The sequence below is a fragment of the Polistes canadensis genome, unplaced genomic scaffold (genome assembly GCF_001313835.1).
Source record: "Polistes canadensis isolate GaletaPanama2010 unplaced genomic scaffold, ASM131383v1 scaffold_161, whole genome shotgun sequence".
In the NCBI taxonomy this organism is placed as follows: Eukaryota; Metazoa; Arthropoda; class Insecta; order Hymenoptera; family Vespidae; genus Polistes; species Polistes canadensis.
In genome coordinates, this window is record NW_014569708.1 from 261,665 (window position 1) to 284,234 (window position 22,570).

General features: G+C 29.8%; 3 protein-coding genes across 8 annotated transcripts in view; 1 reads left to right on the plus strand and 2 right to left on the minus strand.

The window, feature by feature from the left end:
* Positions 1 to 180: 180 nt before the first annotated feature.
* LOC106789045 (myophilin) lies at positions 181 to 12,711 on the minus strand. Its single transcript, XM_014752861.1, has 4 exons — positions 12,312 to 12,711; positions 1,023 to 1,159; positions 691 to 895; positions 181 to 579 (listed from the first exon to the last, which is right to left on the minus strand). Exons 1-4 carry the CDS (start codon positions 12,363 to 12,365, stop codon positions 409 to 411), a joined length of 567 nt encoding a protein of 188 aa, XP_014608347.1. The 5' UTR covers positions 12,366 to 12,711; the 3' UTR covers positions 181 to 408.
* A 1,491-nt stretch (positions 12,712 to 14,202) lies between these two features.
* LOC106789044 (protein FAM166B-like) lies at positions 14,203 to 19,000 on the plus strand. The gene is made up of 5 exons (XM_014752860.1): positions 14,203 to 14,744; positions 17,187 to 17,262; positions 17,620 to 17,779; positions 18,048 to 18,263; positions 18,358 to 19,000. The coding sequence occupies exons 1-5, from the start codon at positions 14,674 to 14,676 to the stop codon at positions 18,585 to 18,587; spliced, it is 753 nt and encodes a 250-aa protein (XP_014608346.1). The 5' UTR covers positions 14,203 to 14,673; the 3' UTR covers positions 18,588 to 19,000.
* A 1,376-nt stretch (positions 19,001 to 20,376) lies between these two features.
* LOC106789043 overlaps positions 20,377 to 22,570 on the minus strand; it is a 4,398-nt gene continuing 2,204 nt past the window's right edge. For 2 of the 6 annotated variants that reach the window (XM_014752855.1, XM_014752854.1), the window contains one exon: positions 20,377 to 22,523. In XM_014752855.1, the coding sequence (XP_014608341.1) occupies positions 20,781 to 22,523 (1,743 nt within the window). In that variant the 3' untranslated portion in view covers positions 20,377 to 20,780. The other 4 variants (XM_014752857.1, XM_014752856.1, XM_014752859.1 and 1 more) reach the window with 4 other exon arrangements.

A 22,570-nucleotide genomic window follows, 5' to 3' on the forward strand; every position in this document is an offset into this window, starting at 1 on the left:
TAATTGTTAATTGTTTAAAACATTTGATTGTTTTGTTTCATTTCGTTTCGTTTTTGTATTATATTATGTTGTATTATTAAACAGGACAGGCAGATTAGAATTTACAACATACCGATTATTATTTCGGTATTCAACGCACGCGTAATTGAGTCCATTTGTTTTCTTTCTCTTTTTTTTCTCTTTGCTTATTCCTATTTTTATATGCATAAATATATTTTAAATATATATAAATCTTATGCATAGATCGAATTTGGCCCGCTTAAGAAGAAAGTAATGCGATAGAGTACGTCTATAGCTTGAGTACTTATGGAAGTAAAAATAAAATAATATAATATAAAATAAAATTATAGTGCGTTTTTTTTTCTCACACACATGGAAGAATTTGTTCCATGCTCTATAATCTACGGTTTACATATGTCTGGTATTTCCGAAATTAATACCACTTTGATTGGCACCTTTGTTGCTACCATATTGTAGACTTATAACACCTTGACCAGCTCTAAGTTGTTCCTCGGTAAAATTACGGACATTCTTGTCCGCTTCTTTTGGTCCGATACTTGGCTTGCCATAATTACCCGCCTAAAAAGATTTTAAAAATATCATTTATAAAATATATTTTTAATTACATAAATATTTAATTATATTTATATTATAATTTAATTATAATATATTTAAAAAATATATATTTACCTTTCTTCCGAGAGATTGTAAGCAAATGACAACTGAGTTAAGATTTTGTCGTTCCCAAAGATCAACAGTTTGGAAGGTTTCCTGTGGTGGGACACCTAATGCTCGTGCAGCTTCAAGAAATGCATTTATATTTTCCATACACTTGAAAGCCAAAGACGTTTTATTGATCTTCTTAACGGATCCTTCCTTGATGTCATTCACCAACCTGGAAAGATATATACGAAAAGATGAAAAGGATTATTAAACTGCTGCTGCTGCTACTGGTGCAGCAGTAAAGCTAAGAGTTAAGGTTTATTTGAAAAATATTATTCTGTTATCGAATTTAAACGAACCTGCAGAGAAGTACACCATCTTTCAAAGTCTCATAGAAACTATCCATATCACCATTGGTGTTTATGTCCTCGCCAGTGATCGTTTTGATCCATTCCAAAGACTCTTGAGCCAGTTCTTCACTGTATTTGCTATTGATCTGTTAAAAAAAAAAAATAAAATAAAATAAGAAAGAAATAAAATTTTTAGAAATTGTTCTCATTTTATTTGTTAACAAGATAGAAGGGATTTTTTTTTGTTCGTTCAAATCAAGCAGTGATTTCTTTTTTACATCTCCTTTCTACGTCAAGTTATTAATTATACGAGGTTCCAGTGTTCTAAGTAACGCATCCTGTAGGGTTCTGCGACACGAGCGTTACTGTTGGAGTCACTGACCTAACTCGTTTGAACACCACAGTTCGTTGTTCCTCCGCTGTGTATGATAGTACGTATGGATCATCTCCATAAGCATATGCAACGCATAACGTTCGAAGAGAAGATTTATTCCAGCCAATTCACGTCCGGAGATCTCATTACGTTTTTTTTTAACGATACTACGTATCTAAGTACCTAAACGTTACTTCTCCATTCAAATTAGCATATAATATTTAACTGGAAGCACACCTTCAATCAGCTTCATACGTTCGATATGAAGAAATTCAACAAAATCGATATAACGATTGCATCTAAATATCGAAAATGTTTTTAACAAAACATAAATATAAAATAAGAAGAAAAATTAATTAAAAACATTTATAATAAATCATAGAAAAACAAAGATATCTGAATAATAATCTTAATGGATATTCATGAATGAAGAAATAAGTGTTATTAGCGTTTATCAATCTGACGAATAAACAGAGTTATAGAAGGAACTCTTAAAATTCTGAAAATAGAGAGGATGCAACGAAAAAGGAAAGAATCGATGCCTCGACGATTGAAACCTCGATGGAAGTTCGATCGTTTACCCAAAAAGGAAAGGCATCCAATGTGTTGGACCGACACCCCGCATTCATCTCTCCACGATGTATGCATATATTCCGTTAGACATACGGTCTTTCTCTTTCTCTCTCTCTCTCTCTCTCTCTCTCTCTCTCTCTCTCTTTCTTTTTCTGTCTATTCGTATGCAATTTATGTATCCCCGATGCAGTTCACGCGTCTCAAACTGGTCACAGCAAATCCCGATCCACACACGACTCGTTAGAACAACATACCTACCATTCCACATACCCATCTGCTGTTCCTCTTTCTCCTCCTTTTTCTCCTTTTACTCTTGTAAAAATGTTTTCGCATTCGGTCAGCTTTTAAACCAAAAATGAAGGAAAGACATTTTTTTTCTCTTTTACCGTATGTAACTCGTAAAACTTTACTTTTGAGCTTTTATTTTATCCCTCTGAGAAAGCCTTGACTTCGTTCCGCTAAAGAAAGAGAAAAAGAGAGAGAGAAATCCTCTTGCAAAGTAAACACGATTACTTGACCTTCCTTGTGTATAATTGATCATTTCTTTTATTATTATTATTTTTCTTTTTTTCTTTTTCTTTTGTATTATTTGCAAGCAGGAAGATACACGAAGACTTCACTTTATTTTTTGTATCATTTATGTGTTATGGTTAATATTATTTCATTTATTGTTAGATTATACAAGTTTCAAATGTGTAATACAAATTAGTCTCTATGTAAAGACCTATTTTTTTTCTGACATAAGTAAGACGAAGACGATTCATTATTCTATTTTTTGTACTATACACGTATATACTGTGTGTATATTTTTAAATTATCTTAAATTTATATTTCATAGAATTAATAATTATAAAATTAATAAATAATTGTGTATGTATATATATGAAATAAATTTAGAAACTTTGCAAAGAAAATATTTATACTTCTGTTCAGAAAAAATTTTATATGTATACAAACAAATCTGTTTTATATTTATATACAAGTACACGTACACGTGTCACAAAAGAATGTGAACAACAGATAAAAAGAATTAATGTGTTATTATTGTATCATTTAAGGTCACGTTACAACAGAAAGGAAAAAAGGGAGAGATTTGGTTTAGGGACAACAATATTTTTTTTTTTCGTTGATTTCTGTCTGGAGGAAGGAGCAATACCAGAACATAAATCTTTTATACGAAGCATTTTCATCCTCCACTTTTATTCACTTTTACCTGGGATGTTGTTCTGAACTCAGAAGAAGAAGAAGAAGGAAAAAGGGATAAAATAAAAATGAACATTTTATGTTCGAACAAGGTTCTTCGTGGAAAATTATTAGTCATAAGTGTCCAACGAAACGATTTATCCTCGAAAAGGTAATATGCCTAAGCTCAGGAAGTCGAGTTGCTTTTATTGTACTTTAATAAAAACAAATTCGCGCGTAGAAAATCTAACGTTAAAAATTGACCGTTCATAAAAAAAATTCGTCGTTTTAAATTGAATGTATATAATATATTTTAAGTATAAACATTAATTGTTAAATATTTTATACATATAACGAAACCATAATAATGGAAACTAAACAATCAACAGATTCATTCTTCGAGCTTCATTTTGCTCCCTTTTTTCGAACATGTTATCTTATTAGAGATAGTACCAGTAGTTGTCATAATGTAGAACACGATCGTGTCTATATTTAGGTATTAAGTAAGTTTACGATAATTTTATTAACGTGAAAAAAAGAGACAGTTTATTGACAAGTACTGATGACAAAATATGTCATAGATTTTTCTTAGAAAACGATTAGTATTGATAATAATAACAATTCCCGTGTTTATTAATCCGATTTGGAAAATTATTGTTCAACGATCGACTCATGTATCTTTTTTCCAATCATTTCATTTTTTTCCCCCCGTTTTGTAGGATACAAATATTTTTCAAAGAATGGCAACGATAAGAGTTTCGACGAATGTGTCCCCGTTTATACGCATGATGTCATTGGATAAAGGTTTATCTAATCGATAAATTTGTACGCTTATATTATGAGTTGAAAGAAGTAGAAACAAAACTACCGTAGGAATTTCGTCAGAAAACTTGTTTTAAACCGTTATAAACGTTGATATTGACGATGTGTTAGAGAAGTATGTTACTTTTAGGTACGTAGGTGTAATACCTAATAAATCGATTAGTTAAACGTGACGATTTAAATAAACAAGGAAGTATTCGAATTTTCTTCGACATATATATTTTCCTTTCTTTTTGGTACCTAATGTAGCTAACACAAAGAAAAGGTAGGCTCAGGTATACATATCTTAAACTTTTTATACACGAGTGCATAATACGCGTATAGTGAAACCTTTGAAACGAGAGGAGAATTGGGTACAAGAAAAAAGAAAAAGAAAGAATAAAAAAGAAGAATTTAGAGAAGATGGAGAAGAAGATTAGTTTAGGAACGGGAACTGAAAGGAATTTAAAAGATTTTTACAATTTTCTTACTCTCGTAAATAAATTTACGAGAAAATGATAAATTACCTTTCCTTACTGTATGCGTGCATATATATTTATATGTTAGTGGACATGTAATTTTTCTAAGAAAAAAGACCCAGCCAGTTATTTTCTACCGGTAACCGCGAAACCGTTGAGCGATTTCTAGTATGAGGCAGAACCCGCTTAAGTGCTGTGTTAACGTCAGCGATAACGCCTCTATGTACTCAGCATTAACAAAGTTCTCAAGCCAACAAATTTCATAATAATAATAATAATGATAATAATAATAATAATAAAAAAAACAAAAAAGAAACGTCATCGAGAAATATTAAAAAACGTTTTTAGAAACAATTATTTTTAGTGACAAGATTTTGGTTATTAATTTATTATTTATAACGTGTTTGAATAAATTGCCACATCAATATAATTATTATTAATTAATAAACAGTGACAAACGTTTATGATAACTAATATTTAATATAAAAAAAAATTCCATCGTTCCTCGAAGATGATTTATTGGAATATAAACAAAAAGATAAACGCAAAGTCTTTTATCTCGATAAAACAAGAAATTCGACTTGTTCGTCGAGTTTTCGCGTAGGTATAAAAGTAGAAAAGGAAGAAATCTTATCAGTAATCACCAAAGGAGGCTTATTTATTATCATATTTTTCATTAAAGTCAGAAGCAAAAGCGTTCATGCAATAAACGGTATCGATTGATTAATTCAAAAATTATTTTATTGTTTGTAAGCATATCGATATCTCGATTTACGGTTACGGAACGATGTAAAAATGTATAATACTATGTGTAAATGTGCGTTAAGAAATATTTTCACGATTCGCTAAGCCTTATATATATCTTATCGCGAATATATATCTGTCGTTAAGCCTTATAATAACAATTTATCAATCCGTATTGCGATCACTTTTTCGATCGTTATATTACACTGCTCCAAATATACTTATTACATCAAATTTAAGAAATAAGATTAATGAATTTATATTATTTTTGCGATACACCGATTTATATAATATTATCAGTCAATTACTTTAAAAAATAATAATGAACAATGATATTGGATTATACCAGAGGAAGTTAAATGACGATTGATAAATTATTTCTAATTATATATACAATATAACTCTATCGAGGTATGAAAGCATCGTCTTTGAATTATTTTCCCTCAAATTTGCACACAACTCTTTTCGAACAACCTAATAAATATTAAAATTCAATATAAAAAATTGTGCAAAAATAATTTTTATCCTTAAAAATGGTATTTTAAGTAATTCTAGTAATTAAATCACAATAACAATGCATATATATTTGTAATAAAAATTGCAGTAGACGAAAGGATAAAAAGAAAAAAAAAGAAATATAATATATACAGCTGGGGATAGAACGTAAAGATAAAAAGAAGATGTAGAAATAAATATTTGTATAAATGTTTAGAGCTTGAGCGTGGAAAGAAAACTTGAGAAAAGCCATGATTGGCTTGTTTAGATTCGTTCAACTGACATAAGAGCGAGAAACGGAGTAGCATTCGCGTTAAGAGTGCACCGAGGGCAAGTACTGATAATTAAAGGATTACCATGCGTGACTCCCCACGTGTGTCTCACGGTCACGGTACGATGACGATCGACTTAATGACACGTTCGCACGTTCACGGTCGCGAAAATCAGGCCATAGAATGAAAAAGAGAGAGAGAGAGAGAGAGAGAGAAAGAACGTGTTTTATATTTCGACGATAAAGAGTGAGACGAATCGACCCCTTACGCATTTCTCTTCCTTTACCCGACATCATTTTTGAGAAGAGTACAAGTCGAAGGTTTCTCAGAAAATAATCTGTCCGCCTTGATCAATTAATTTATCGACCAGTTCGAGCGAAAAATAACATCGACAATTTTGCGATAGTCTTATGATCTCTCTTTCTTTCTTTCTTTCTTCTTTTTTTTGTATTTTTTTATTTGTTCATTACTATTATATTATAATTTACCGAACAAAGATGAAATCCAAATATTTACTTTCTAATTTGATTCTATTCAAAGTAATCTAATATAAAACGTAGTGTATTATAATACACTTAAAAGTTACTGATTTGAAAAATTCAATTACATTTAATTTATTTGTTTTGGTTGAAAACTATTAGTCTATACGTAATGCTACCAGTAGAGATATTTCTTTACGAACTAAAAATTACTTTTTTAGAAGTATCATAAAAAGTAATTAATTTTTTAAATCTTTTTTTTTTTTATTCTAGTCGAAGTATACTTGACTCTAATTGTTGGATATTTTTTTTCTTTTTTGATTTATCCTACTAATTCTTGTTATCTCAATTAGTTTGAAAGATAAGTGTTATAAATACGATGGACCAGTTTCCTTTTCGGTAAGATCATCATTGATGATCACACACACGTAAGTAGTAGAGATTTGCAGCTGTTAAAGGAACTTTCAAAGCTGTTCGTTTAATGATTCTCCTTATAAGGGAGTACGGTTAAGGACGATCAAATTTATAGCAGATTCAATTCGATATTTATACAATCTCGAGAGAGACTAAATCGTTGACCCACTTTGTAAGGTCAACAATTGCATAATTCTACTTACTCGTACAACTTATCCACCATGTGTCTGTGTGTGTGTGTGTAAATGTATACGTATATATCTTCTTTATACATCTATATTTGCAAGTAAACGCGAAGGTTGTCCAGTTGTGTGATCTCCACCATATACGGTTAATCTAAACGAGTGTCCTGTGTGTACGGTTTAAAGGAATTATGTCTCCTTACGTGTAATACTCGACATGATTTTAAATTTCAAACACGTGTTTGTCGTAACAAAAACGTCACAGTTTGCATTTTTCTATTTCTGTGAGTTTTATTTTAATCCTTTAATATTCGTGATTTAATTTATTGTAAACAATTTTAAGAAACGCCATACTAATTTGAAAATAATTATTATTACTTTTTATAAGATAATTTTTAATGAAACGTTTTATTGTCGCACATTGAATATATGTAAAAATGTATATTAAAAATTTGGAATAAGTAGAAAAGAATTTCGATATCAAAGTAACAACGAGGTAACTTTTTTTGATTAATTAGGGTGTTAAGTATTTTGTAATGTTGTATACCCGTATGAATGATAATTAGCTAAACAAATAATTAAGTTTGAATATTATTTTGACTATCACTGATGACAATATCGATTTCTATACTTGGATAATCTTCGAATAATATTAAAAAGTAAGCCGACTAACTTGTTTTAATATTCCTCTCACGATTCTTCGAGGAAGGTATATCTATATACATACATATGTACATACATATACATATTTAAGTAAGTAGATACATTGTAGCGTCGATTATGAGAGAAGAGGAAACAGAATCATCGCGTTGATGTCATCAGAATAAAAAACCATTCGAGACCTAGTCAGCCATTTTAGGATAGTCAATTTGAGATATCATGGTCTATCATTGTTCGTTTTAAAAATTTGAGCGCTACATTTATTTATTTAATTTATATTTTATCAAAACTTGTGAGTTCTCTTATTGCAATAACAAAAAAAATTGGAAAATGAAAATTTACATTTCTTTTTCACTTGTTGTGGGAACTTGAAAAGAATGATTTATAAGAATGCAAGGTCACGAGTAGGGTTGGTACATACAATGAAGGGGTCAAGAGTCAACCTTCTTCATCCTTCTTTTTTTAATTCCAGTTTCCGATGTGAAAGGATCGTAGTTTCGCGGAACGGAACGAACTCGGAATATTATTTTGAAAGGAACTCACGTACCTACATTTATACAGGGTGTGCGCAAAATTCCTAAGTGATTCTAACAATCAGTTAATTTTTAATTTTTTTCACGAATTTTTGTAATCTCAAGTTTTGTTTAAATTGTAAAAATATCAGCGTAAGAATTTGTTCATCTGCTTGGGTACATATGTAAGTTTATAAAATATAATTAAACAATTTGTGGATGATATATACGATTAAATGATATAACGATAAAAATTATGTTTATTGAGTTGTCGGTACGATTATGATTATGACATAAGGAAGAAGCTATGCTTGAATGAATCATGATATGGAGAAAGTTTTCTTATAAGGTCAGCTCCATCTAGGCCATGTTTAGATTATCTCAAATGTACTCTTCACTTTCTTTAGATTTATTTTTAGTTTAAAAGAAGATTGACGTTCTTCCTTGGAAGATATAAGGAATCTTTGAAATGACGATAAAGCCACTTCGATAGATTCAATTTTCTTATCAACCGATGGAATTCAGATCAAAAATTCACGAAACGTCCTTGAAAGTTCCAGAGAACTCGCAATTAAATTAAATCACCCTGAGGTGATTAAAATAATAACGTGATATTATTCTCAAGAATTTTAAATATTGTAACTATGTATTCTTGATTTTTTAGAGGATAAAAATTAGACTGTAAAAAAAAAAAGAAAAAACAAGAAACAAGAAATTGTTTTTTTCCATGCATGTTTAAATATTGCAGTACATTTAGTTACACCGAGAAACATATATGCAACTCTTATTAATAATTCATAAAATTAATGAATTCTCGTTTAAGATATATGGCGTCAAATGAATATGACTTTTTAACGTGATCATTCTAATAACTTTATTTTTTTTTTGTATAGTAATCAATATATTACAACGCACATATACAGATATATTATAAAACGTGAGAAAGGAAAAAAAGAAAGAGGGGGAAAGATCTTTGAACTGGAAAATCAACGAGCAAGATAATATTTTAAGATAGTCATGCTCGACGACTCATTGCATATAAATGACGATAATTATAAATTTAGAATCTGTTAACACTTGGATAAGAACACGTTGGATGATTACTCGTAGTAAAATAAAGGATAAAGTTGATTCTTTTGAAATTTGATATCACGTGTAAACGCGATCAAGGATAATTATTCATATTTTTGATTAGGATTAGATAATTGAAAAAAAAAAAAACAAAAAAAAATAGAAAAAATATAAAAACCGATTAGAAGTTGTCAGAAATAATACGGTTATAATCTCGTCCTGTACTGGTACAAGTAAGAGCAAGCAAGATTCACGATCTCGTGATTCCGAAGTATAAAGAACGAGTCGGAGAACCACATTCCAAAGACGATAAGCGTGTATTCCCTTTATAATGAGCATGGGGTTGGGAATTATTGTTGTTTTTTTCTTTTCTATGACTTTTTAATATCGATCTAATTGTTAATTATATCGAATTTTATTCTTTATTAAGATTTCTTGTATTATTTTTTTTTTTTTTAATTTTATTCCAATTCAATTTTTTATTTTCTTGTTAATATATAACAAGAAAAATTTATATCGATAAATGATTAATCACATTTTATTATTTTTATTATTTATTGTTTTTTAATATAAAAAAAAAAAAGGTAAAGAAATATTTTCGAATAATTATCACTCGATATTCATTATATTTTTGATAGGTCAAAGACTCGCGCTTAAGTATGCAAATAAGTAAATACAATGGGACTATTCTCAACGATTCAGAATGCTTATCAAACATTGGAATTTATTTTGAGTCATTCATTCTGTTAGTATAGTCAGGAAATAAGCTTTAATATTGAAGTATCGCAATATGATGTAACTAAATTTATAAATCTTATATTAGATCCATTTACAACATATTGACATTTACAAAAGAAAATCATATAAATTACATCGAATCTTTCGTATTGAAATTAAATCGAATTCGAAATTGACAAAATAATAATAGTAATAATAATATTATTTAATTTAGAATAAAATCAAGGGATTCAATTTTTGCATCCTTTTAATTTGTACAAATTGCATGATTTTGTGGTTTTAGTCATTAACGCGATACTTAAACTTAAAATGATAAAACGTGAGTCATCGTTGGTTTGAAAGATAGTATTAGAGAAACAACGTATTTCCATATTCGGTGTTAGTTGAGCTGTGATTATTAAATAGCAGCAAAAGCAATAGCAACAGCAACAACTTCTCTCACATCAGTGAAAGAGAAGAAAGGCAAAAGCTTTCGTGTGTGCCGGCAGTACCGTTCTTTCTTTCAACTCCCAAGCCGCAGGAATGTTCAACGATCGGGATTTTAAAGCGAGAGGAACGAATACGAAGAAGAAATTCCTACTTAACTTTTTTTACTCTTTTGCAATTAGCAAATAAAAAAGCTCTAACGCGAAAAAATAAATTCAATTTGTACGATAATTTTTAATTTATCATTCATTTAATATTCGCTTTTTTTTCTCTTGTATTTTTTTTTTGTTTAAATAAAAAGAATAAAATTCCTTGTCGTATTCGTTAAATCAAAGAGATCCAGAAAAATAAGCTTCCATTTTTGGACTTCCGGAGTGTGTTCTGAGGCAACCCACGATACTTTTGTTATCCGATAAACAGATACCGAATGGTGGTACGACGCCCTAAGTTCGTATTAAAACATCTGAGAACAATCTTGAAACTCTTATAAATAGTTTCATAGAATTACTAAAACTTTCTTTAATTTTAGGTGTTAATTTTAAACAAATTTCTAAAAGTTATAAAGAATGAACAAATATTTGTTCATACTAACAAATCATAAGGGAGAAGATACTCAAATAAAAATAAATTTCTATTAGTTTATATTTTAGTAATTATTATAACGTATATTATTAACTTTTTTATTTTCAGATGTTTCTTTACGATAAGAACTCAACATATTGTAATAGAAGAAGAGAAAAAAGGGAAAAATAGAAGACAAAAGATAATATCTTTAGAACCGTTGGAACTATCCATAGGAAAGAAGACTTCGTAAGGCTCATCGAATGAGAATATAAGAAAAAGAAAAAAAAAAAAGACGAAGAAGAAGAAGAAAAGCGAGAAGGAGGTGTAACCATGGCCGGCAAGTTTTGCGAGGGACGCTCCCTTCTTCGGCAACTAGGTCTCATTTTAATTCCCCCTTCGAAACCAGAAAGAGAAAGAGAGAGAGAGAGAGAGAGAGAGAGAGAGAGAGAAAGAAAGATAGAGAGAAAGATAGAGAGGATCGGCAAGCAGCTGTCGTCGTTTGTGGCACGTATATTCTAGCATATCTACACTAATACTATTACCAGTCTTCTTCTAGAGTCAACTTTAGGAGAACGAATCCTTGAAGTCCTCGGTTAAAACACGCGACCACTTGAAAAAGAAAGTCCATCTTCTACGTGGAATTTTCAAATTTTACCGCTCGTTTCTTCTTCAACAAGTGCCAACATATATCGATTTGATATTAAAGATATTATTTCTGATATTATTTATCTTGGAAAGAGATAAAATGGCAGTCGTGAGACTTATTTTTAATGAAAGATTTTTTGTCAAGGATCGATCCATTTGCCTGTTATCGTTTGAGAACATTTGTTGAGTTAATTAATCTATTATATTAGTAATATTATTACCATACAAAGAAGAAAATGTCGAACGTAAGATTTATTTATTTATTTATTTATTCTATTTATTTCAATTAAAGAATTCTTATTTGCTTGTTTGTGTGTGCGTGGTATTATTTGAAAAAAAAAAAGAATGTTTGTTTCAATCTGTTAGCACAAGCAATACATTCATCGAAACGAAAAACCTTTGAAGAAATAAAATTTCAGATAAGAGAACATAAATTCACGAAATTCGTTGGTGGAGATAACACCGTTGACGAAAATGTAATACAAAGGTGTGCGAGAGAGCCGCGCCCGCGCGAGTATTCGGTGAGTAGGTCACGAATCGACATTTTGCCGGAATGATGAGAGGGTGGTTTAGGTAGAATATAGGTTGACTGGGTCAGGGGTGAAAATCGGTGTCTCTAGGGAAGGAAGATTATGTGGAAATGGTATTGAAAAGTGGTGGTAGTGGTTGTGGGTGGATCAGGCGTTACCTTTCTCTGCGCTTCCGCTGCAAAACCGGATTTTGTAGCCCTGTGACTGGCCATGATCCTTCGAGTCGAGGTCGTTCACCGACGAGGAGGACCAACAAGGACGAGAAACTTTAGAAAGATTTTTTCCTTTCTTCTTTATTTTAGATTATTATTATTATTATTATTATTAATATTTGATTTTCCTTTCCTTTCCTTTCTTTTTCTTTAGTTTAATTTCGTTTAATTTTCTATTTCGATTTTTATTTATCAATCAAAACCGATTGTAGATCCTTTTTTTTCCCTTTCTTTCTCACTCTTTTTCTTCGTAGACACGATGTGAAATATGCGAGCAAAAAAAACGAAGTTAACAATTCGACGGTCGCGGCTCGACTGAAGCGACGCTGCCGAACCAAGGCGAGTGCAGGACTCGTGCCTTTTCTCCGGCGCCGATTGGTCGCTATGCGCGCGAGTATTGAGTTTTCGAGTGACACGTGATCTCCGTTCTCCAGTCTTGCTCCGGAGATGACGTCAGCAACCGGCTGACAGCGAATTCTTTGGAACGTGGATATGATCCTTAATACGAAAACTTTTACATTTTGCTAGAACTTAGCTTTGAACCCCTTAGATAGAGACATCATTTTTAAATAGGATCCCTCAATCCTATTTTAAATATCTTTTGGTAAATGCTTTTTTGTTGTTCTTCTAATTTTTAATAAATCAACATGTATAAAATAGCAACTCCAGGTTCTGATTTAAATCGATTACTGTTTCTAGTCATTTGCACGAACTCAAGATTAAGTGCATAAGAAAAAAACATTACTGATCGGTTTGATCGAGAAAAATGACGTCATTGCCTGTTGAATTCTTTACATATTGAATCTTACTACCTCAATCTGAGAGCTTTCCATCACGCCCACGAATCTTACTTTATTCCTACCATAGGTGGTCCTGACAAGTACATGACATAATTGGAATATTTCACTGTCGTATATACTTATCCTATTGTTTCATATTTTGTTGATTATTTTATTATATTTTAAGCCAGAACATTTGTTTATTTTAACGCGTTCCATAATCGGTTGTATAAGTTAATCAAAAACGTTCGAAATGTGCGAATAAGCACACGCGGGATGACTCATTAGCGATGAAGGACGTATTTCGTTTTAAATTGCAGAACCGTATACGGTTTTACATTGTAACATTCTTGACTAATTGAGCAAAAATGAGTAATACCAAAAAAATAAATTGAAAAATAAATACTTTTATATACATATTTTTTCATGTTAAATAGTATATAATTTATTTATTTTCATTTTATTTTCATATTTATTTTTATTATTTATTTAATGGAAAATAATACTGTTTTATTTTTTTTTATAGATCAATTTTTTTATGTAAAATAGCTGTCAGTTCATAATATTTTTTATATTCATTAATGGTAGATTCATTTTTTACCGACTAATAAGAATTAGTAGATTCCTGTTTTATCGATTGGTCTCTAAAACAGATATCCACTATTATCGACACGTCGGTTAAATAAAAATCTACTACTTCTGACAAGTCGATAAAATAAAGATCTATTTTTACCGATTCATCGATAAAACATAGCATTCTTCTTTTAACAATAATAAATATAAATATAAAGATATAACAAAACCTAAAATATAACAATTAAGGATATCGTTATCGTTTATAGATACATATTTACTTGGAAAATTATCAATTACTGTGTAATTCAATGTGTACTATTTGAAGTAATTTCAAAATTATAATATAAATTTTAAGAAATCTTTGATAATCAACATTTAATTTATATGTAAAAAAATTGAAAGAATTTGTATTTTTTAAAATGATATGATTGAACCAGATCATTTAATACGTCCCTGACTCCTTTCCCCCTCGTTCGAAGGGAGGTGCGGCTTGCACCGGAAAAAGCCTGGAGGGGCGTCTTTAGTAGGACGTTGCTTGTATTATGTGCCTTTAGGTCGGACTATATACAGTCCTGTTTCACTGAAGCGATAGCCGCGCGCGTAACACGCTTGAGTTCGCGTTTGAGTTTGCTCGTTTTATCGTTCAGATAAAGACGATAATCGTTGATGTTCGTGGAAGCTAAGAAAAAAAAAAAGAAAGAGAAGTAAAGGAATTAAAAAGAAAAATTTGATTACTCACGCGAACGCGGTGCAACGTTCGAAAAATATAAATCGCCGCATGCGTGAAATGTTATTCGTATTTTCATAATCAAAAGTGATATTAACTTCCGGTTGTCGGGGAAAAAAAATAAAAATGAAAGAAGGGGCGCGAAAATCGGAGATCACGATAAACATTGTCAACTGATTCTCGATATTTCATCAAATGTGATGATAAGTTTGGTGAGGAAGAAATCATGTTCGATCCGGTCTCCGAAGAAGAGAAAAAACGTTTCTTTAGACAGAGTTACGGTGCTCATTTACCAGGGTAAGATAGAAATATTGTTCACTTCTTTTTTAAATATTTTTGGTTTGGTATTTATCAATTTTATACTTTAATTATCAATGGAATTATTTAATACTAGTTTCTATTAATAACTTAAATACGCTGATAATCGTTGCCGTTCAACTTTTACATATATACATACATACATATTCGTGAAAGAAATGTTTCTCGGTATTATATAGAAAGAATCTAGCGTGTTATCGATTAGTCTTCTTTCATTCACCCCAACGAAACTTCTAAGGTTTTTAAGAGGGTACGTTAAAACGTTATTGATCCTCGTTCATAAAAACATTTCTTAAGGATTACGTAGATCGAAGATTATTCAAGAATACTGAGAAAACATGATGGTTTCTCAAAGACGATCGTTTAAAACCAAGTCATAAGCAGATCTAATTAAATTTGCAAGCTGATTAACGCCAATACTAAAGTTGTCTTCGACGGAATACACATACGTTGCATAACTTATGCAAACAATACCGAGTATCGAAGTTACAATTCGACGTATGCATCATTATCATTGCGCATCAACGAAACGAAACGTTTATTCTGATCCAAACAACGAAAAATAAACGTATCGTTTATATAAACAAGTTGAAATCTAATTAAATCTAAATTTATTAGAAAAATTGTATAAATTATGTGATAATGATTTATTAAATAATTAAAGTTTATATAAAGTATTCCTGTAAAAAATATAGCGTTTAACTTAGAAATAATAAATCGAAGTAACTAATATCAACCTTGATAAAAATAGATAAAAGACTGATCTAAAAGAGTGCTCGTACTTTTACTCTTATGGAAAGTAACATAGGTTACTTACAAACACGATAACGGTGACTTTCTATAGAACCGTATTAGTGTGCGGATGTCAAACGACATATCCGTAGAATATATAATAGAACGGGTCTGTGTATCTCTCATGAGACTTGATTACGTGATCAACGATCGAAGATGATCATCTAAAACTACAACACGTACTTGGATCTCTTTCTTATTTTCATTTTATTTCTCAAGATTTACACGATTCTTTTTCTATCACTTTCCAAGAATGTTTAAACGTCAAAAACGGTCTGATTACTTTGAGAAAGGTAACAACGATTTCATCGATGGAACACAATCTTGGATTATACGGTTTCTGAGTAAGAAACTTCGACGCGTCGGACCGTGAAGATTCATTTGAAATTTTCTATTATTCTCTTCCTCAATCTACTTTATTTTCATAATTTATTTCAACGAGAAAGAAAAGAATTACTTTATATAGATTTGCATATGTTCCGAAGAAAACACCTTGACCTCAACCTCGAAAATATATTCCAGTAACCCAATTAGCAAACGTGTTAATCGTATACAATCAATCAAGGTGATCGTACCGCAACGATAAATACACAAGTACCGATAGTATAACTAGGTCTTTCCAATTTGCAACAATTGTACCTTACAAATCACGCTAAATACGTCGTCGTATTGTCCTCTTCTATCTTGTCCTTGAATCAAAGATTAAATGGAGTGAGAATTAGATCGCGAGTCTAACCCTTGACACATGCATCGGGAAAGTATCGACCAGAGAGGAGTGTGTATCGTGAAGCTGGTACCAAGACTGGTACCGAAACACTTTACACCCCTTAGAACCAACCACGCAAAGGTAAAATACGCGCGAAACTATCCAGCTTATGACGTTTTGCATCGAAATGTTTATCCTAAACTGAGATACCTATCCTAGTTCTATTAAAATCGATCCTTGGAAAAACAAAAACGTTCAAGATCAATCAAATTTTTAAATAAAAATAAAAACAAAAAGCAATAGTTTGATGAGTTAATTAAATAAGGAAATCTTTTTTTATAAATAATAGGAATAATTGTACGAGAAAATAAAAAATTCGACGAGTTTGAATGGAATTGAAAATTATTTGTAGTAAATTTATAAAAAGTAATAGGGACACATTCGTTATAAGATAATAATTTATCGTTTAACAAAAAATAAGGATTTAATTGAAATTATTAGTTAAAAATAATCGTATCGTTGAAATACGATTTCGGTGTAAGAAAAATCTGTTGACAGATATTGATACGTTCGTGAATCTAAAAGACCGCTCCAGTAATAACCTAGATCGATTTCGTATCGATCTCAGAGTATCACGACACACGTCGATCATATATAAACGACTTTCTGCGATACACGCTAATAGTCAATGCACCATGACCGTCACAGTGTGAGCTTACCCATCTGGTAGTAGTATACGAGTAGTAGGTCACCGGTAGTGTACATTTTTACGATCCGTTACTTCAATGAGCCGATGATGGTATCGTCATCCATTGTATTATATTTTATATCTCTAACAGAAGATCAAGATCGTATTCAAAATGATCTTATAAACGAATAAAGATAATAATTATTTGTTTGACATCTTTATTATATTTTCTCAGATACACAGGTCATTGCCCAACACTTAAGTTTAGAGTTGGGAAAAGATTTGGAGCTAACACGGAAGAAATAATGAGGGTGAGATTGATTTGATTCGAAATTTAATTATATTAAATTTACCAGTCTGTAAATATCTATAGTGATTTTTCTGTAAAGATATTTTTTAGATATTAATTTAATTAAAAATTAAATGCGTAACATATTATATTTAATAATTAAGAAATTATATTATATATAGAGAGACAAGGAGTATAAATATTTTGTAAATCTATAGATCCAAATTTCTCAATTTATTCGTTTTAAATGAAAATAATGATTAAAAATTGATCTAGCAATACAGAACGCTTGATAGATCTAATATAAACAATATTTAAACCATGAAATTCTAGCTTAAAAAATTAGTTTCGTTTGAAATTCTTTCTTACACGTTTATAGGAGCTGTTGGAAAAGAAGATTTTGAAGTCAGGGCCTTATAGGCCGAATTCCGGTAAGGACGTTGCGCTCGTTACGATACCGAACGAGAAGGACATTAGAAGAGATTGGAAGAATGACGCACACTTGTATAAATCACCGCCATACATTTTAGGATACACAGGTAAAAAAATTGAAAAAAATAACTATTAAGAAAAGTGATAACAATATTGTCACATCTTTTAAACAATTATAATATTGTTTAATTTTAAAAATTCACAAATAAGATTCTACGGATACGTTTTTGAAAAAATATCCTGTAAGAAAATAGAAAAAAAAAGAATATTAATTTTTATGAACATCTACAATAAAATATTTTCTTAAAACAATAGAATTGACACGTGTAGTATCCTATGACTGGAGAATAAAACCATTTAAATTTGAATCTTTAGGATATATACCTGGCTTTAACAGTAGTTATGGTCTTCCCTTTATGAGGGCCGTCGAAGAGGGTGCAAAAGAATGGCACGAAGTTCAAAGTAAATTAAGAGCACGTATGAGGGCACAGGCTGAAAGGACTAATTCAAGAAATCTTTTATCACGTGTCAGAGCAGACAATGTTGCTGTTGAGATCGATCATGGTCAAGAACGGGAACGTGTTATTTTTGGTAAATTTCAACGATCATTCATTCTCTTAATTTTTAATCAAACAATTTTACTCCGCGAAGAGTTTCATTTTATTTTATTTTTTCTTTTCTACAGATTGTACGGTTTCTCCAGAAAAACCACCGATCGTTGGTTACACAGGACACATTCCTGGAGCAAAAGGTGAAGTTGCACTTTCTAAAAGATACGCTCAAGCTGTTAAAACGGGTTTAGAATCAGTAAGAAAAGAGCGTGAACAAAGACTGAATAAATTAAAGGATGTTCATCCTGTTCAAAGGGTACTCGATGCTGCTTGCGTCGATGAAACTGGTCATACGAGAGCATAAAAAAGCAAAAGAAAGAAAACAACAATTCTATAATATATTTTAGGAAATATATGTATTATAATCTTTATCTTTGATACAAGGATTAGGATTTTGAAAAGAAAACAAATATTAAGAAGAAACTACATAAAAGTTAGTAAATTTTCACTTACAAAAATGGTAAGCATATCTCTCTTCTTATATTTTTATTCTATATATAAATAAATAAATAAATATTATATATATGTCAAGAGCTTCTATAAAATATTGATTTTATCAATAGTATCTTGGCTATTAAATATTAGCCGCAATACGTACTTAAAATTCGTGGATCGATACTCTTATGCCAGCAAAAGTGGATCAAGTTATAGATCATGCCTTATCCATTTTAATGTGAGAAATAAATGAAATATTGAGGAAAAAATAACGTGATAAATGATAGAAACAATAAAATTATAGTTGTTTTTTTCTTTCTTTCTCGACGAAAAGTGCAACAATTATTCTTATATCAAACATAAGTACTTACTGTCCTTTTCTCTATCATCGCACTTCTATCAAATAGAATACTATATCTATATCTATATATCTATATATATTTATTATATGAAATAATTAGAATAGCAATGTTCTTTTATTTTCGAAAGCTTCCCAATTCTCTTCTCTAAAGAATTTTCAAAAAAGGATACTCAAATAAGCTAGTGATTATGAAAACGATCTAACACATATTTCTTGAGATTTAATAATTTTTCTAAACAATTTTCTAAATAAAAAAATTGCAAGTATCCTATATTTACTATATTTTAAATAATATTTGTAAGTAATTTAAAAATTGTTTAACACGTGTTCCCTATCAAGTTGCATTTGACTAATAATAAGTATCATTAGCACGCTATATGTACCTAAAACGTTACGAGTTATAAGGTTTAACATATCTGCGAAATTGGCCTATTTTATTTCCATTTCTATACTGGAAATTTATTTTTAGGTGTTCGTAAATATTTAAAAAATAATTTAAGCAATATAACAAACGAATATATTTAGTTGGTATAATGAAAGAATATAAAAAATATAATAAAAAATAAAGTATTAAAATAAAATCTATGCAATAGTGTGTATGTAAGAAAATATGTAGTAAATAATATTTATTGTTAATGTTTTTCAATCCCGTTAATTTGTTACTATTAAAATGTTTTACATTTTCTTTATAGCAAGAAATACAACAATATTTGTTTGATGGATTATTATTATCTTTTATTATTAAATGTCGTTTATGCTACTTGATGATACGGATAAATCTTAAATAACGTTTAACAAAATATATCTTTTAATATCTCAAATGACATATAATTAGATCATTTTTATAATCACCGATTAATTTATTAAATTTATATATCAATTAGTGATTTTCTTCTTACCAACGTACTCCACGCCTAAATATTCCGTCCATCTATAATAAATGACTTTGTACAAAAGACTCTAGGACCATATCGAAAAAGAATTCATATATATATAATTTCACCGTCAGTCCTCATTAAAGTATTCATAAAAAGAAACAAGGGAAATTCTTTAAATGTTTTCGTTCGAAAACATTCTAAAAGAATATTATAATAAACGAATGAACAAACGATATTTACGAGCTAATTCCATTTTTCTTTCGTAATTGGATCTCTGAATTCAATATTTGAAAAGTGGAACTTAGCCGTTAAAAGAAAAGAAATTAATGATCACGATAAGTGTCTCATGTTAATGAATAGAATTATAAAAAAATGTTATTTGTGTAAATAAAATTATGAATAAACGGATAATTTTCGTATAAAAATATATATTTTATCTAAAATATTCTTAATATTAGAATTAACGATATATCTGCACATGTTCCAGTATCAATTTATTACAAGTCGAAATAAATAATATTTACAGATCTAATTTCTGAATTTGTAAGATTCTTTCTTATTACTTCTAGACTATAAATAAATTCTGATTTTACAATATCATGCTTTTTAAAAAAGAAAACAGCATGATCATCACTAGTTTCTTTCATGAGGAAAATACTTAAATATTGATTGTTATCACATGTCGCTTCCTTTGAACACTTACTGTATCAAGAATTCCATCAATTTTTAACTCTGTTTCCATCATTAATTGAATATTATAATCAATAGATTCTAAAACCATGCTCTTGACTTCTTGACAAATTACTCAACCGATATCTCGCTATTAAGCATTTAAAAAAATAGAAGTGTTTCTAGTTTCCTTATATAATAAATCTAATATCTTTTTGATTTCATATTCTGTGATAAGAGTATTTAAATATTCTGTTAGATTTCCTTTATTATCAAAACAAATATCATGTAATTTTTTGAAAGTGGAACAAGTCTTGGTTCCTGCTCCAATTAATAATTTATTAGATAACTTATTTAGATCAAAAAGTTCTTTTTCGGCTAAGAAATGACTTAAATACTCTTTTCTTTCATGGAAACATAGTTTATGAAAATTACTTAATATAGAAGCAGCGTTAGTTCCTGACAGAGACAATATTTTGCTTAGATTATAAAACGTGAACTTTGCTTCAATAAAATCATTTAAACATTCTGTTATGCTTCCATCTTCATTAAAGCAAACTTTATGAAAATCTTTTAAAGCAAAACATATATTAGCTCCAGCTCCATGTAACACCCTAGATAAAAGATTTGGTGTAAATCTTATATTAATGAAATCACTTAAATATTTTGTTGGATTTCCTTCATTATCAAAACAAATATCATGAAATTCTACTAAATTATCTGCTCCTTGACTCAGGATGCCGCAGAAATCACGTGGTCTAAAATTTACTTCTGGTTTAAAAAAATCACTTAAATATTTTGTTGGATTTCCTGCATTATCAAAACAAATATTATGAAATTTTTTTAAAATAAATGCAGAGTTAGTTCCTGATGCACAAAGTATGCAAGATAAATGACGCATTTTAAAACCTGCGTTAATGAAATCCTCTAAATATTTTGTTTTGTTTCCATTCTTATGAAAGCAAACTTTATGAAAATCTTTCAAAGCAGAATAAGCTTTAACTCCTGCTCCACTTAAACTACCGGACACATTACTTATCTTAAAACCCACATTAGTAAAATCCTCTATATATTTTGTTGGATTTCCTTCATTATCAAACAATAGATTATAAAGATCCTCAAAAGTTTGTTTAGTTTTACCACCTGTCCCATGTAAAATACTAGATATATTAGATATAGTTATACCATTTTTTTCTAACGTTTGTAGATACTTTGTTGGATTCCCTTCATTGTCAAATAAAAGATTATAGAGATCCACAAAATCTTGTTTGGCTTTTGTTCCTGTTCCATGTAAAATACTAGATATATTAGATAAATTTACACCGTTTTCTTCTAGAGTTTTTAAATATTTTGTTGGATTTCCTTCATTGTCAAACCAAAGATTATAAAGATCTTCAAAAGCTTGTGTTGCTTTAGCTCCCGTTCCACTTAAAATGCTAGATACATTAGCTAGATCTACTCCGTTTTCTTCTAGAGTTTGTAGACATATTGTTGGATTTCCTTCATTGTCAAACCAAAGATTATAAAGATCCTCGAAAGCTTGTTTAGCTTTCGGTCCTGCTCCATTTAAAATACCAGATATATTAGAAATGTAAACTCCATTCTTTTCTAAAGTCTGTAAATATTTTGTTGGATTTCCTTCATTATCAAACCAAAGATTATACAAATCCTCAAAAGATTGCTTAGCTTTAGCTTTTGATTTGCTTAAAATACCAGATATATTAGATAAATTTACCCCATTTTTTTCTAAATTTTGTAAATATTTTGTTGGATTCCCTTCATTGTCAAACCAAAGATTATAAAGATCCTCAAAAGCTTGTTTGGATTTCACTCCCGTTCCACTTAAAATACTAGATATATTAGATAGATTAATACCATTTTTTTCTAAAGTTTTTAAATATTTTGTTGGATTTCCTTCATTATCAAACCAAAGATTGTAAAGAT

Coding starts and splice junctions, on each gene's coding strand:
- LOC106789045 (XM_014752861.1), bottom strand. CDS start 12,365: ATGGCCAGTCACAGGGCTACAAAATCCGGTTTTGCAGCGGAAGCGCAG. Junction 1,160..12,311: donor CAGCGGAAGCGCAGAGAAAG/GTAACGCCTGAT, acceptor TTTTTTTAACAG/ATCAATAGCAAATACAGTGA. Junction 896..1,022: donor GATGGTGTACTTCTCTGCAG/GTTCGTTTAAAT, acceptor ATATCTTTCCAG/GTTGGTGAATGACATCAAGG.
- LOC106789044 (XM_014752860.1), top strand. CDS start 14,674: ATGTTCGATCCGGTCTCCGAAGAAGAGAAAAAACGTTTCTTTAGACAG. Junction 17,263..17,619: donor ACACGGAAGAAATAATGAGG/GTGAGATTGATT, acceptor ACACGTTTATAG/GAGCTGTTGGAAAAGAAGAT. Junction 18,264..18,357: donor ACGGGAACGTGTTATTTTTG/GTAAATTTCAAC, acceptor TCTTTTCTACAG/ATTGTACGGTTTCTCCAGAA.